Source organism: Oryctolagus cuniculus, chromosome 10 (assembly GCF_964237555.1).
Source record: "Oryctolagus cuniculus chromosome 10, mOryCun1.1, whole genome shotgun sequence".
In the NCBI taxonomy this organism is placed as follows: Eukaryota; Metazoa; Chordata; class Mammalia; order Lagomorpha; family Leporidae; genus Oryctolagus; species Oryctolagus cuniculus.
In genome coordinates this window covers 72,099,693-72,114,200 of record NC_091441.1, presented here as the reverse complement: position 1 = coordinate 72,114,200, position 14,508 = coordinate 72,099,693, and the positions used below count along the sequence as shown (strand labels likewise).

The 14,508-nt window shown below is 37.9% G+C and overlaps 1 protein-coding gene across 1 annotated transcript in view; it reads left to right on the top strand.

Annotated features, from left to right (window-relative positions):
- The window catches only part of CNTNAP3 (contactin associated protein family member 3), a 198,331-nt gene that overhangs the window by 151,768 nt on the left and 32,055 nt on the right, over positions 1-14,508 (top strand). Inside the window, exons 15-18 of the mRNA XM_070049821.1 lie at positions 5,126-5,253; positions 7,764-7,934; positions 8,585-8,803; positions 12,375-12,614. Coding sequence (XP_069905922.1) covers positions 5,126-5,253; positions 7,764-7,934; positions 8,585-8,803; positions 12,375-12,614 — 758 coding nt within the window. The remainder of the gene's footprint in view (positions 1-5,125; positions 5,254-7,763; positions 7,935-8,584; positions 8,804-12,374; positions 12,615-14,508) is intronic.

Below are 14,508 nucleotides of genomic sequence, written 5' to 3'. Positions count from 1 at the left end.
TACCCTCCCTCCCTCCCACCCCTCCCCCTCCTCCTCCCTCTCCCCTCACTAGTTGCATTCTCCATTAAGATTCATTTTCAGTGAACTTTGTACACAGACGACCAACTCTACACTAAGTAAAGATTTCAACAATTCACACACATACACACACACACACAGAGACTGTTTGAGAACTAGTTTTACAGTTAACTCTCATAATATAACTCATTGACAGAGGCCCTGCATGGAGAGTTAGTGCACAGTGATTCCTCGTTAACTTAACAATTATTATTTTTTTTACACTCTTATGTATGACTTCAGTGACCACCACAGGAAGCTCTATTCAGTCTTTTTTTATAATAATTGAGATGTTAAGTGAGGTGCTAGCTTCCTGGTAGGAAGTTTATAACAAAAAAAAAAATACTATTTAGATAGCAAATTGAATTCTTTTTATTATGTCTTTCTGTGCATATCTATTAATGTGCCCAGTATTATTGTTACTATAAACTGTTATCATTTTTCCATAAGTTTTCCCTATAGTTATCAACTCATTTAAAGCATAATCTATGAAAAAATATTTATGATCACACAGTCCTCCAGTTAGAGCAAGAATTTTCCATCAAATAACTAATTACAACCTGCCCACCATATATCAGAAAGACAAATATATTTAAAAGGAATTATAATAATTTACATTTTTAAACTATTCTCCAAGACAACACATGGATGTATAGTGAACAGTGTTCAAAGAAACCTATTTATTCTCCAAAATAGGTTTTGAAGATAGTTGAATTATCTTCAAAAATCCAGTTTATTTTGCTAGTTACAAGTATAATGATGACACACAAATCTATAATATTATTTTACTTCTCAGAATGTTAATAGGTGTGATATTTTCAAAGTCCTTTAAAAATATAAGAACAAATAGAAAGCATATAAGGATTCATTAGAGAAAATGCTTAAGATCCCACAAGCAGGTGCTATATAAATACAAAATAATATCTATTCAAGTTGGTTTATGTGCTAATGAGTTAAAAAATAAATAACATAACATAAAATTTTAAAAAACTTACAGATGTGACAGTTAAAGACAAAAAAAATAAAATAAATGACAGAAAGTTTGGAAAAGAAGAAACAAAGTTGGCAGATACTGTAGATAACAGGACTGCCTACATAGAAAATCCAAGGTAATACAAAGATATATTAACAGGATAAATGAGAATTCACTTAAGTTATAATTAATTTAGTTTCTATGGTATATATAAATATTACATATTAATTAAAATCAATTTATAATTCATTAATAATGATAAATTACTTGACTTTCTATACAATTATAAGATCTTTACTATTTAAAAATCTGATAAAATTATTTGCAATAATAAAAATGCAAAGTTCTGTGAGCTAACTTCAATAATTTTAATAAAAAATTATGACTTTTTTTAACTTTTATTTAATAAATATAAATTTCTAAAGTACAGTTTTTGGATTATAGCAGCTTTTTCCCCCATAACCTCTCTCCCACCTGCAACCATCCCATATCCCTCTCCCTCTCCCTCTCCCATCCCATTCACATCAAGATTCATTTTCAATTATCTTCGTATACAGAAGATCAACTTAGTATATATTAAGTAAAGATTTCAACACCGAAACACAAAGTGTAAAATACTGTTTGAGTACTAGTTATAGCATTTATTCACATTGTACAACACATTAAGGACAGAGTTCCTACATGGGGAGTAAGTGCACAGTGACTCCTGTTGTGGACTTAACAATTGACACTCTTCTTTATGGCTCTCTTAAGTGGGTTGTTTGTTTTGTGGTTGTGGAGTTTCTTGATCTTTTTGTAGAGAGAATTAAGGATAATCAAATATAGATGGATTCAGAACTGTCATGTATAGTACAACTAGTCTGTTAAAACAGTGGCTCTCTATCAGAGCACCTTTCACCTCCATGGGACATTAGGCATTCTCTGAAGACATTTTCATTGTCACAGAGGAAGGAAATTTGTTCTATGGTATCTAGAAACTGTAGGTACTTACTAGTATGTAGTAAGTAGAAGTCAAGGGTGCTGCTAAATATACTGTAATGAACAAGACATAACCACAAAAAAAAAATTTCCCAATCCGAAGTATCAATAATGCTGCTACTGGAAAATCCTCTTCGAAGATGTAATTCACTCTAATTAATCGTAAACTTAATGAAATTCCAAATAAATGCCAGTGCTTTATCCATCTGTGTGCATTGCAACAAGATGACTTTTAAATTTAAATGAAAAACTGAGTGAAAGAAGAAGAAATTTTAAGATGAAAAACAAAGTGAAGTGACTAGTCCAATCAGATCAATAAATAGTAGTCAGGGCAGATAGAATCCACCAAGAGATAGGCAGATAAGCCAGATAAACCAGATAAACCAGATAAACAGAAATTGAGAATCTTTGTATGTTCAAAGTGAATTAGTTGTGGATTGGTGTGATTGTTATTACCCCCAAACATTAAATGTTAAAGGTGACTCAAAATTCTCTTACTTAAAAACTTCTAAAATGTATACCCCTTCTTTGCATCAAATAAAACTCCTTGGCAAACAATTAGTATTAAATCTTAGGAGTTTTTATACATCCTATATAATTTACTTCCTATTTATAGTATACTTCCTATAGAATATATGGAGCAGTAGGAACTTTAAAGCAAAAATGTCTGGAAGTTCTCTTATTGAACTTTTTTTTAAGCTTTATTTATTTATTTGAAAGTCAGAGTTACACAGAGAGAGGAGAGGCAGCGAGAGAGGTCTTCCACCCATTGGTTCGCTCCCCAAATGGCCGCAACGGCCAGAGCTGAGCTGATCCAAAGCCAAGAGTTAGAAGCCTCTTCCAGGTCTCCCACGTGGGTGCAGGGGCCCAAGGATTTGGGCCATCTTCTACTACTTTCCCAGGCCATAACAGAGAGTGGGATCAGAAGTAGAGCAGCCAGGTCTTGAGGAAGTCCAATCTTCAGCATGCTACATAAATCCATGAAAGTTAGGATCTACCTACAGTAATAAGAAATTGGTAAAATTGTTGGTCATTTTTGTCCTCAATGGAGAGTTTTCCTAAACAACAGAAAGACTTTATCATAGTATTTTTTCTTTTCTTTCTTTTTTTTTTTTTTTTTTTGGACAGGCAGAGTTAGACAGTGAGAGAGAGAGAGAGAGACAGAGAGAAAGGTCTTCCTTTTTCCGTTGGTTCATCCCCCCAAGCGCCGCTACAGCCGGCACGTGGCAGCTGGCATGCTGCGCCGATCCGAAGCCAGGAGCCAGGTAGCATAGTATTTTCTTAATGTAACTGAGATGCACTCTGGTTCACCCACCAACATTCTCAGTATTTTATACAAACTGTTGGTGTTAGAAATGAAATTAAACTTGCAGCTTTTATGCAAAATGAGTCTTTAAGCTTCAGGCATCCTCCATGAATAATTAATTATATATCCTATACTAGACTATCTTAGTAAAATGACAGTTGCAGAAGTTGAAATAGTTATTGTTGATGCCTACTATCTTAATTGAAAACGCCTCAGACTGACCTACCCACTAAGAAACTTGTGAGTGTTCCTGGCTTGTTCACCATCAATCCCCTCCAAAGCTGAACAGTGATCACATTAGATAGGCCATTCTCTCTTCATTGTATAAACATGGGTAACAGAGACTTAGCCGGGTACAGCAATAGAACGCAAGTCTGAATTCTAGAAATAATCTTTCTTTTCCTGAAAATATTTCTTCTTTTCTGGGTAATTAATTCATATGAATTCATATCTATTTATATATATTGCAGGTTGCTTCTTTTTCACATTTCAAACTTTGATACCTAAAGTCTTTGCTTTTCAGAAAATTTTATTTTACAGTGCAAAACAATTTCAATGATTAAGTATTAGCTGCTAAGTTTTTTAGCCACAAATCCATACAAAGGAAGGTTTTGGGACTGAGTAAATTGAATAAAACAGCATTTACTAGACTGAAGAAGTGCACTGAGAGTGTTCTGTCTGTAAATCAGAATACACATTCAGTTGAAGCATACGCACACACATACATATGTGCAGATATGCTTTGGAAGGAATCAGTGGAATGGCTGGGGTCAGGACCATAAGATCTCCCAGCTTCTCCTTGGGGCTCTTTGAGTTGGACCCAGGCTATGCTCTTAATTTCCCTGTCACAAATGAAGTGAAGATGATGACAATGATTGGTTTCCATAGCATCTGATAGGCTATACATTTTTAGGGACAGAAACTGTAGTTTTACAAAAATATACACTGAATGGAGACAGTATTTCATACAACATTTCCACACATATTAGTCTATGAATTATTAGTAAAAGCATCATATTTGATTGCATTTTGAATTATGGATTTAGTTTTTCAATTCACAATTTAACTAGGAAGAAATACCCAGTATCCATGAAAGGACTTTAAAAAATTAATGATAAAACTCTGTGAGAAGCATATCTAAGTCTAAATGGTGTTACTATTTATATTTGTGATTAATAATCACTTAAATGTTATTTTGAGATGAATTTTAGAAGTTATATGTCTAGTTACCTTGAAAATATTGTTCTGTGCTTCCAAAATGACCATTCTTCATGATTTACTCCCTTCTTCTTTCTAATCATTAGGCTCAGGAATTGTCAGAAGTTGATAAACTAGTAACTGCTTGTGGGTCAAATCCAATCCATTGGCCTGATTTTGTGGAGCTGATGAGCTAAGACAGGTGTTTTTTTTTGTTTTTTTTTTTTTTTGTTTTTTTTTTTTGGCTGTAAAGTAAAAGGAAGAATATTTCCCAGTGAATAAACTGGTATAAAGTCCAAAATGCAGTGTCTGTAAAGCCATGCCCATTTGTTACTGTCCTTGACTGCTCTGATACCATGGTAGCTGAGTTGAGGAGCTGCTACAGATGCAGTGTGAACTGGGATGCCAAATCATTACCATGGCCTTTCACAGAAAACATTTGCTGATCTCTGATTTAGAATCATAATAATTTCTGTGCTCTCAAAATACTGAAAAATGTTTAAGTGTTCAGTGAAGTACTTTAATGTTGGTTTCAAATTGCAGTAAGATCATAGTTGATTTTGTGTGTGTGTGTCAATGAGAATAATTGTAAGGGTTTTGGTGGTTGTTTCTAGGTCTAGCGAAACAATAGTCCTTTCCCAGAAAGAGCACCTGCCGGTCACTCAGGTTGTGATAACAGACACAGGCCGAAGGCATTCTGAAGCTGCTTATGCACTGGGGCCCCTGCTCTGCCACGGGGACAGTAAGTAGTGGCGAGAAAAAGCTTTTTGGTCATACTAACAGGTTTTGATAATAAAAGAGTAGACATAAGCCCTTGTGGTCAGAGAGAAAATTAGTGAAGTGCTGGGACATTGTAATAATATCAGGACAGATTTTTAAAAGGCATGGATATCATGAAAGCACTACAGACACATATTTTGTTAATGAAGTGCAGGTTGAACATGCATCATCCAAAATACTCAGGACCAGAAAGAAGTGTTTCAGATTTTTTTTTTTTTTTGGATTTTTTGAATATTGGAATATATGTGATGTGATATCTTGGAGATGGAACCAAGTCTAAACATGAAATTCACTTGTTTAATATACACCTTATACACATAGACTGAAGGTAATGTTATTCTTTTCTATTTTATTTACTTATCTAGTATGTAAAGGTAATTTTATGCAGTGTTTTTACTGCATCTGCATTTTTTACTGATACATCATATGAGATCAGGTGTTGAACTTCCCATTTTTGACACTACATCATTTCTCAAAAAGTTTCCTGTTTTGAAGCTTTTTGAATGAGTGATGCTCATGTAGGAAACCTAGATTGAGTTTCTGGCTCCCAGTTTCAGTCTTTACCCTGTCCTGGCTTTGCAGGCATTTGGGCAGTGAACCAGCTTTCTTTGTCTCTGTCTGCCAGTCAAAAAAATGTTTTCAAATAAAAAACAAAGTTTTTAAAAACAAAGATAATAGAATATGCTTAAGTTTTAATCAAGTCTGTGAATTTTTCCTAAAACAAAGTGCGCTTTGTTAATCTAAATATTTTGTTCTTTCAGAAAAAGGATTTTATTATTCTTTGAGTGTATTTTGGTTCATTTGTTAAATGCTGTGCATATGGGGCTTGTTGCCCTGTAATGCTGGCATCTCATATGAGAGTCCAGTCCCAGCTGCTCCACTTCTGATCTAGCTCCCTGCTAATGAGCCTGGGAAAGCAGCAGAAGATGGCTCAAGCACTTGGACCCTTGTCACCCCACATGGGAGATCTGGATGGAGTTTTTGAGCTCCTGCCTTCACCGTTTTGGGAGTAAATCAGTGTATGGAAGATTCTCTCTCTCTCTCTCTCTCTCTCTCTCTCTCTTTCTCCTTCTCTCTCTTGCTTTCTCTCTATCTGTAACACTTTCAGATAAATAAATATTTATTTATTTGAAAGTCAGAGTTACAGAAAGATGGAGAGATGGAGAGATAGAGAGAGAGAGATTGAGAGATTCTTTCGGGTCTCCCACATGGCTAAAGGGGCCCAAGGACTTGAGCCTTCTCCTCTGCTTTCCCAGGTACATTAGCAGGAAGGGAGCTGGATCAGAAATGGAGCAGTTGAACTCAAACCAGTGCTTATATGGGGTGCTGGCACTGCAGGCCATGGCTTTACCTACTACACCACAACACTGGTTCCTCAAATAAATAAATCTTAAAAAAAGAAAATGACCATTGTCAACAACCATGATAATAATTCAAGTGTAATCAGTAAGTTTTAAAATCAATGGATAAGAGTTTGAAAAAATTAGGTGCGTTTTATAGCCTTAAGGTGTCAAAGCATTCATGAATTGCAGAGAGAAAAGCATTAAGTATCTATGGGAGAAACCTGACAGATGCCCCTTCACAAGGCAGACAAAGCTAATATGACAGGTAGTGGGACTAATCAACACTGTGTCCCTCCCGATGGGATACACCAAAGAAAGCAGCATCACTTTTAGACTATAAACTCTGGAGTTGTCTCAGATCTTATTCATTCCCTTACCTTCCAACATCCAGTTCATCAGTAAATCCTATTATTTCTCACTTTAGCCCTATTCTGAATCTAACCCTATCTCACCGTCTCCACTACAACTCCAGTTCAAGCTGCCATTGTCTCTTGCCTGCATTGTTGGCTGCCATCTCGTAACTGATCTCACTGGTTTTGTTTTGCCTTCTTTAGCCTTTTCTCAACACAGAATTCTGTTCCTCAAAATAATCACCTTTTAGCCGGCGCCGTGGCTCAATAGGTTAATCCTCCACCTTGCGGCGCCGGCACACCGGGTTCTAGTCCCGGTCGGGGCGCCGGATTCTGTCCCGGTTGCCCCTCTTCCAGGCCAGCTCTCTGCTATGGCCAGGGAGTGCAGTGGAGGATGGCCCAGGTGCTTGGGCCCTGCACCCCATGGGAGACCAGGAAAAGCACCTGGATCCTGGCTCCTGCCATCGGATCAGCGCGGTGCGCCGGCTGCAGCGGCGGCCATTGGAGGGTGAACCAACGGCAAAAGGAAGACCTTTCTCTCTCTGTCTCTCTCTCTCACTGTCCACTCTGCCTGTCAAAAATAAAAAAAAAAAAAAAAAAAAAAAAATAATCACCTTTTGGCTGTTGGTGTCATGACAATGTGAGAGGAATGTTCAGAACTCTCAGTGAAGACTTACGTAGTTATTCTTGTGGTTAGCAGTAAACATGTAAGTATAAAATGTGTTTTTTTTGTTTCATGACTTTTTTTCTCTTTTGTGTTTTTTTCTTTTTGTAAACAGACTCATTTTGGAATTCCGCTTCCTTCAACACTGAGACGTCATACCTTCACTTCCCCACTTTGCATGGAGAGTTTACTGCGGACGTATGTTTCTTTTTTAAGACTACGGTCTCCTCTGGTGTGTTTATGGAGAACCTGGGGATCACAGACTTTATTAGGATAGAGCTGCGTGGTACGTTGCTCACTCCGGCCAAGTCAGAGGATGCCCATGATTTAGCAATAAGAGCTTTTGTAAAGTATCACCATGCTTATTTTATAATTGCGTTTTTCATTTAATCATTTTAAGAGGAACAAAAACTGTGAGGTATGAAGCACATAAAAATTCATCAAAATGTGCCTTCTCCACTATTGCCGAGTCTGTTCACAGCTTTAAATCAAACTCATCAAATTGCTAATTGAATTATAATTGACCAGACATATTATTTTTCATGCACTCGAAGCTTAATTAATTACCATCAGATTTGTTAAATGTGTTTTCAAATTAGATGAGATTTTTGAGCCGTTTGAAAATAAAATTACTTATACATAAAATGCTATTTGGATTCTAACTTTGGGTGTGTATCTTTAATATTTAGTATTTAGCAAGACTGGATAGTATTCTCTGAAGATAATTACCATAAAATCAGCTTTGTTCTGTTTTCTTCTCTCTAGGGGACACATTTATTTTGCCCTCCATCCCCAACTCAGTGTCGCATTTTTCTGCAGCAGTGTCATTTTCTTCTTTCATAGTGAGCATGTTGTGTTTTCCTGTGTCTGCTCCTGAGGAGACAAATGTTCTCCCCTGTGAATTAACATGAACAATATCCATATATGTATTTCCAGCTCCCACAGAAGTGACCTTTTCCTTTGATGTGGGGAATGGACCTTGTGAGGTCACAGTGCAGTCGTCCACCCCCTTTAATGACAACAAGTGGCATCATGTGAGGGCAGAGAGGAACATTAAAGGAGCATCTTTGCAGGTCGATCAACTCCCTCAGAAGATACACTCTGCCCCTGCTGATGGGCACGTCCGTTTACAGCTCAACAGTCAGCTCTTCATTGGTGAGTGCTGTTGATTGAAATTGAACTTGGTGTGAGTGCAGAGTTGGGCCTAAAGAAGGTCATTACTACAAAAGTACTTTCAGTAGCACTTGAAAACAAGTGCTACTGCTATTGACATAATTTATTGATAACCTAGAGGTCAGTTCTAGAAACTTGCTGTGTACTTTTTATTTTGTTGATACCATTTTTTAAATCCATCTACATATGAGATAACCAAGTCTCAGAGAGGTAGAGTAGCCACTTGGTAACAGGACTCTGAACCCCTGATGGCCAATTCCCAAGCTTGAAAAATTCATATTACAGATGACTGGCATTTGTGACAGCTGTATTTTATCCTCACTATTAGTGTGACAGCTAGAACTTTTTATTCACTTCTTCAGGTTCACTTCTCAATGCAGTTAGCTAACTTGTGTTATAATTGAAACAGAAGTCCCCCAGTGTCCACGCAGCAACACATCCCACAGTGTGTCCATAGCAGGCTTTTAGGCTCCCCACTCCTGTCCCCCCTCCTGGTACTCTCACCACATGCTTCTTGTTTACAACCACATCTTGCTCCTTTAATCTTGCAGTGCATTTAATTTTTTAAAGATTTATTATTTATTTATCTGAAATGCAGGGTATCCATTTAAAGATTACAGCTCTGGGTGATGGAAGTCTTTTCTTCAATTTGCTTATTTATTGTTTAATCACTGTTTATTTTTTCCAAGGTGGAAAATATATTTTGCTATATTACTTTTCAGACTATTCTATTCTAACTTAAAACTGAGCACAATGAGGGAGTAGCTCTCACTTGCTAATTTCTTATGCATTTTAAAGCACATCAAGAACACAGTTCAATTAGAAATTGGACTAAGTCACAAATGATCACACAACCTACTTTATAGGGGGATGCATGTGACTTACGGGTACTAAATGCTGCACAGTGAATTCAAATGCATTTGAGTGTGTGTGTATGTGTGAGTGAGAGAGAGAGAGAGAGATAATGTATGTGTGTGTATGTGTTTGCAGGAGGTGTGTATATACCATGGCTCCATAAAAACTAGCTCTAGACAAAATGCTGGTTATATTATAGCAAGAAGAAGCCTTTTCAAAAGGCTTGAACTCATCAAACTACCTGAAAGGAAGAACACAAAGTGAGTCAAATTAAGGAACTTGTTTTTCTCTCTTAGTATCCTTCAGATTATTTAGTGGAATACCTAGAAACAAAATTAGTATAAAAGTCACCTATAATAAGCATTCACACAAAGGTAAGTTTTATAAAACTGGTGGTTAGAGCTGACATTGTGGCACAGTGGGTTAAGCTGCACCCACGACACCAGCATCCCATATGAGTGCTGGTTCCACTTGCAGTCCAACACTCTGCTAATGGCCTGGGAAAAGCAGCAGAAGATATCCCAAGTACTACTCATGGAGAAGATTCTGATGGAGTTTCAGGTTCCTGGCTTCAACCTGGCTCAGCCCTTGCCATTGTGGCCATTTGGGGAGCGAAGCAGCAGATGGTTATGCCTCTCTCTCTCTCTCTCTCTCTCTCTCTCTCTCTGCTTTTCAAATAAACAAAACAAGCCTTTTAAAATAAATAAAAATAAATAAATAAAATTGTGGTTGAACCGCAGACTTTAGAATCACCCAAAACCTGGTTGAAAATTCAGATTTGGAGCTACTTAACAGAATCTCTAAGAGGAGGCTCAAGAATCTGCATTTTTCACACTCCAGGCAATTCCTGTGTTCCTAGACTCATGTTTGTAGAATTCTGGCTTATATATCATTCAAGTTTAATATGATAAAATATCCATGTGTGTATTATTCAGTTAATGCCATTTTACCACACTATCATCAGAAAGGAATGCATAGAACAAGGGATAACTTGCATCAGATATTTTATTTTATTTTAATTTTTTTAAACTTTTGTTTAATAAATATAAATTTCCAAAGTACAGCTCACGGATTACAATGGATTCCCCCTCCATAACTTCCCTCCTACCCACAACCCTCCCATCTCCCACTCCCTCTCCCATACCATTCACATCAAGATTCATTTTCAATTCTCTTTATATACAGAAGATCAGTTTAGTATATATTAAGTAAAGATTTCAACAGTTTGCACCCACACAGAAACACAAAGTGTAAAATACTGTTTGAGTACTAGTTATAGCATTAAATCACATTGTACAACACATTAAGGACAGAGATCCTATATGAGGAGTAAGTGTACAGTGACTCCTGTTGTGGACTTAACAATTGACACTCTTTATGGCATCAGTAATCACCCTAGGCTCTTGTCATGAGTTGCCAAGGCCATGGAAGCCTTTTGAGTTCACTGACTCTGATCATATTTAGCCAAGGTCATAGTCAAAGTGGAAGTTCTCCCCTCCCCTCGGAGAAAGGTACCTCCTTCTTTGATGGCTCGTTCTTTCCAGAGTGTCTTGGCTTTCCATGCCTAAAATACTCTCATGGGCTCTTCAGCCAGACCTGAATGCCTTAAGGGCTGATTCTGAGGCCAGAGTGCCATTTAGGATGTCTGCCATTCTGTGGGTCTGCTGGTATCCACTTCTCATGTTGGATCATTCTCTCCTTTTTAATTCTTTCAGTTAGTATTAGCAGACACTAGTCTTGTTTATGTGATCCCTTTGACTCTTAGACTTATCATTATGATCAATTATGAACTGAAATTGATCACTTTGACTAGTGAGATGGCATTGGTACGTGCCACCTTGATGGGATTGAATTGGAATCCCCTGGCACGTGATATTATAATATGATTTCATCCTTCCTGTTTCCTTGCCTTTGTAAACTTTTCTTACTTTGTTTTGGGAGTTTGCTAGGAAATTTATCTTCATACATTCTTATTATTCTAAAAATTTTGAGCATTCATATATAATCATGATGTATGTTATATTTTCTAATGTTGCAAACATTTATTTTAAAAATAGTACAGAGCAGATTTTGGATTCAAAAACCACAAGAGACATAATCAGAAACAGAATATAATTGGACCAAAGGAAAAAAAGGACAAAGCCATAGGCATTTCAGAAGGGTAAATAGTGGAAAACTATTTACATGTCTTTTGTAAAAGAGCAAGTCTACAGAAGAGTATAATACCAAGATATAAATACAAAATATAGTGCCATATGCCATCTAAAAGAAGAGACTGGAACCTCCCATGGAACAGGCAGTTAGGGGAGCTGCAAGGGTGTTTCATTTTGTCTGCAATGCTGCCTACCTGAGCTTTTCTTTATTTGAAAGGCAGAGTTACAGCTAAAGAAAGAGAATCTTCTGTCTGCTGGTTCATTCCTAAAATGTCTGTAATGGCCAGAGCTGAGCCAGACAAAAGCAGAGAGCCAGGAGCTTCTTCCAAGTCACCCATGTGGGTGCAGGAACCCAAGTACTTAATTCAATTTCTGCGGCCTTCCCAGGCACATTAGCAGGGAGCTGGATCAGAAGTGGAGCAGCCAGGACTGGAATATGCCCCCACCCATATGAGATATTCACGTCACAGGTGATGGCTTTATCTGCTAGGCTACAATGCCAGCACCCACGGAACACGTTTCTATTTGTAGTGTTTCCCTTGCAGGAGGCACGGCCAGCAGGCTGAGAGGCTTCCTGGGGTGCATTCGGTCACTGCAGTTGAATGGTGTGTCCCTGGATCTGGAAGAAAGAGCCACAGTGACACCAGGAGTGGAGCCCGGGTGTGCAGGACACTGCAGCAGCTATGGACACTTGTGTCGCAATGGAGGGAGATGTCAGGAGGAGCAGAGAGGAGTGTCTTGTAACTGCACGTTGTCTGCATATGATGGGCCATTCTGCACAAATGGTGAGTGTGACCAAAGAGCAAGTTACAGGGAATTGAGGGGACACTTAATAAAGAACACTGCTGGCATTTGATGTTATAACAAAAGGGCAAATTGTAAAATTATTTGAAATGGAATAATTTCTATTCCAAATTCCATTAAGGGGGATATGACTATTTTGAAAACCTAAGACTGTTAAATAGGTTATCAATCTCCCTTGGATTTCTTACGTGGAAGATATCTGTTACCCCCATATTCTATTTAATGTTAATGCTCTCAAAACAATTTGGTTTTTGAAACCATATCCTTGGGGTGTTCTTGCTTTTCAGATCTGTAAAGCATTATTGTTATTTGTGGTAATAACTTGAAGTGATGCATGATTTTTTAAATTGTGTTTTCTTATTAAATAGTTATATTAACTAGGAGGGAAAGTATGTATTTAATTAATACTGACATGTCATTCACATGACCACTCAGACACTTTAACCTGGGATGTTTGACTGCCTTTTTTTTTTAAGATTTATTTATTTGAAAGAGTTACAGAGAGAGGGGTAGATATACACATAGAAACAGAGAGAATGAAAATTCTTCTATGCTGATTCACCCCACAAATGGCTACAACGTTTGGGACTAGACTAGGCTGAGGCCAGTAGTCAGGAGCTTTATCCAGGTCTCCTACGTGGGTGGCAGGGGATTAGGTACTTGGGCTATCTTTCACTGCTTTTGCAGGCACATTAGCAGAGAATTGTATTGGAAGTGAATAACTGGAACCAGAACGGGTGCTCACATGGGATGCTGGCATCACTGGCAATGGCTTAACCCATTGTCCTGCAGTGCTGGCCCCAACTGTTCTTACAGGAATATCATGGCACAAGCCATGTTTTTAAAAGAGGGGAACTGACTTTGGTATTAAGTACACTGTACTGACTTTATATATACTTAAATTTGTAATACTTTGATGGAATTTCTATTTAATCATCAAAACTAAATTTAGCAGCTTTTTAAAGTGCCTCTGGTCTGTCATGCATATACAAATACTATATTTAACAGCATAATTGGTCAAACCTAATGGTTCTTATGAAAACAAGAGAAATATTGGTGGTAGGCAGTTAAGAGGAGGATAACTCCAGGAGAGCAGCAAGTTAAATCATAGGCAAGCTACAAGACTAAAAGACAGAACCAAGGAATGAGACAACTAAGAAGCTTCCTTCTGAAGTCATAACAAGTCTCAAAGACTGAAATCAAGACTAATCCTGTGGGAGGAGGGGAAGGAGAGAGGACTCGATTTAATTAAATCAGACTGAAGCAATTTAAATTTCAACTCTAGAGCCTTACTGAATATGACAATATGTAGAAGCTAACAAATCTGCATGATACCAACACAGGCAGATAGGTTAACACAGAGAAAAGATTAAAAAAAGAGAGAACAGTGGCATTGTGGCACCGTGGGTTAAGTATGCAACCGCAGCTTCCCATGTTGCAACATAGATTGTGTCACAGCTGCTCCACTTCCGATCCAGCTCTCTGCTAGTGCATTTTGAAAGGAAGCATATGATGGCCCAGTTACTTGGATCCCTGCTACCTTTGTGGGAACCCAGATAGAGCTCCAGTCTCCTGGCTTCAGCCTGGACTAGTCCTGGCTGTTGCAGCCATTTGGGGAGTGAACAGGCAGGTGGAAGTTCTCTCCTTCTCTCTGCCTCTCTTACTCTGCCTATCAAATAAATAAGTCTTAAGAGAAAGGGATGAGGGGGGAGGGAGGGAGCTGGTCAAAGAGAGAGCCTTTGCAGTAATGTGTGGCCTCCCACATTACTGCATATACGGAACCATATACTCCAGGAGGAATGACATCTGAGACCTATACTTCTAAGGAAATAGACTTGGTTGAGATTGCCCAGCTGAGTCACTAAACTAACAAAA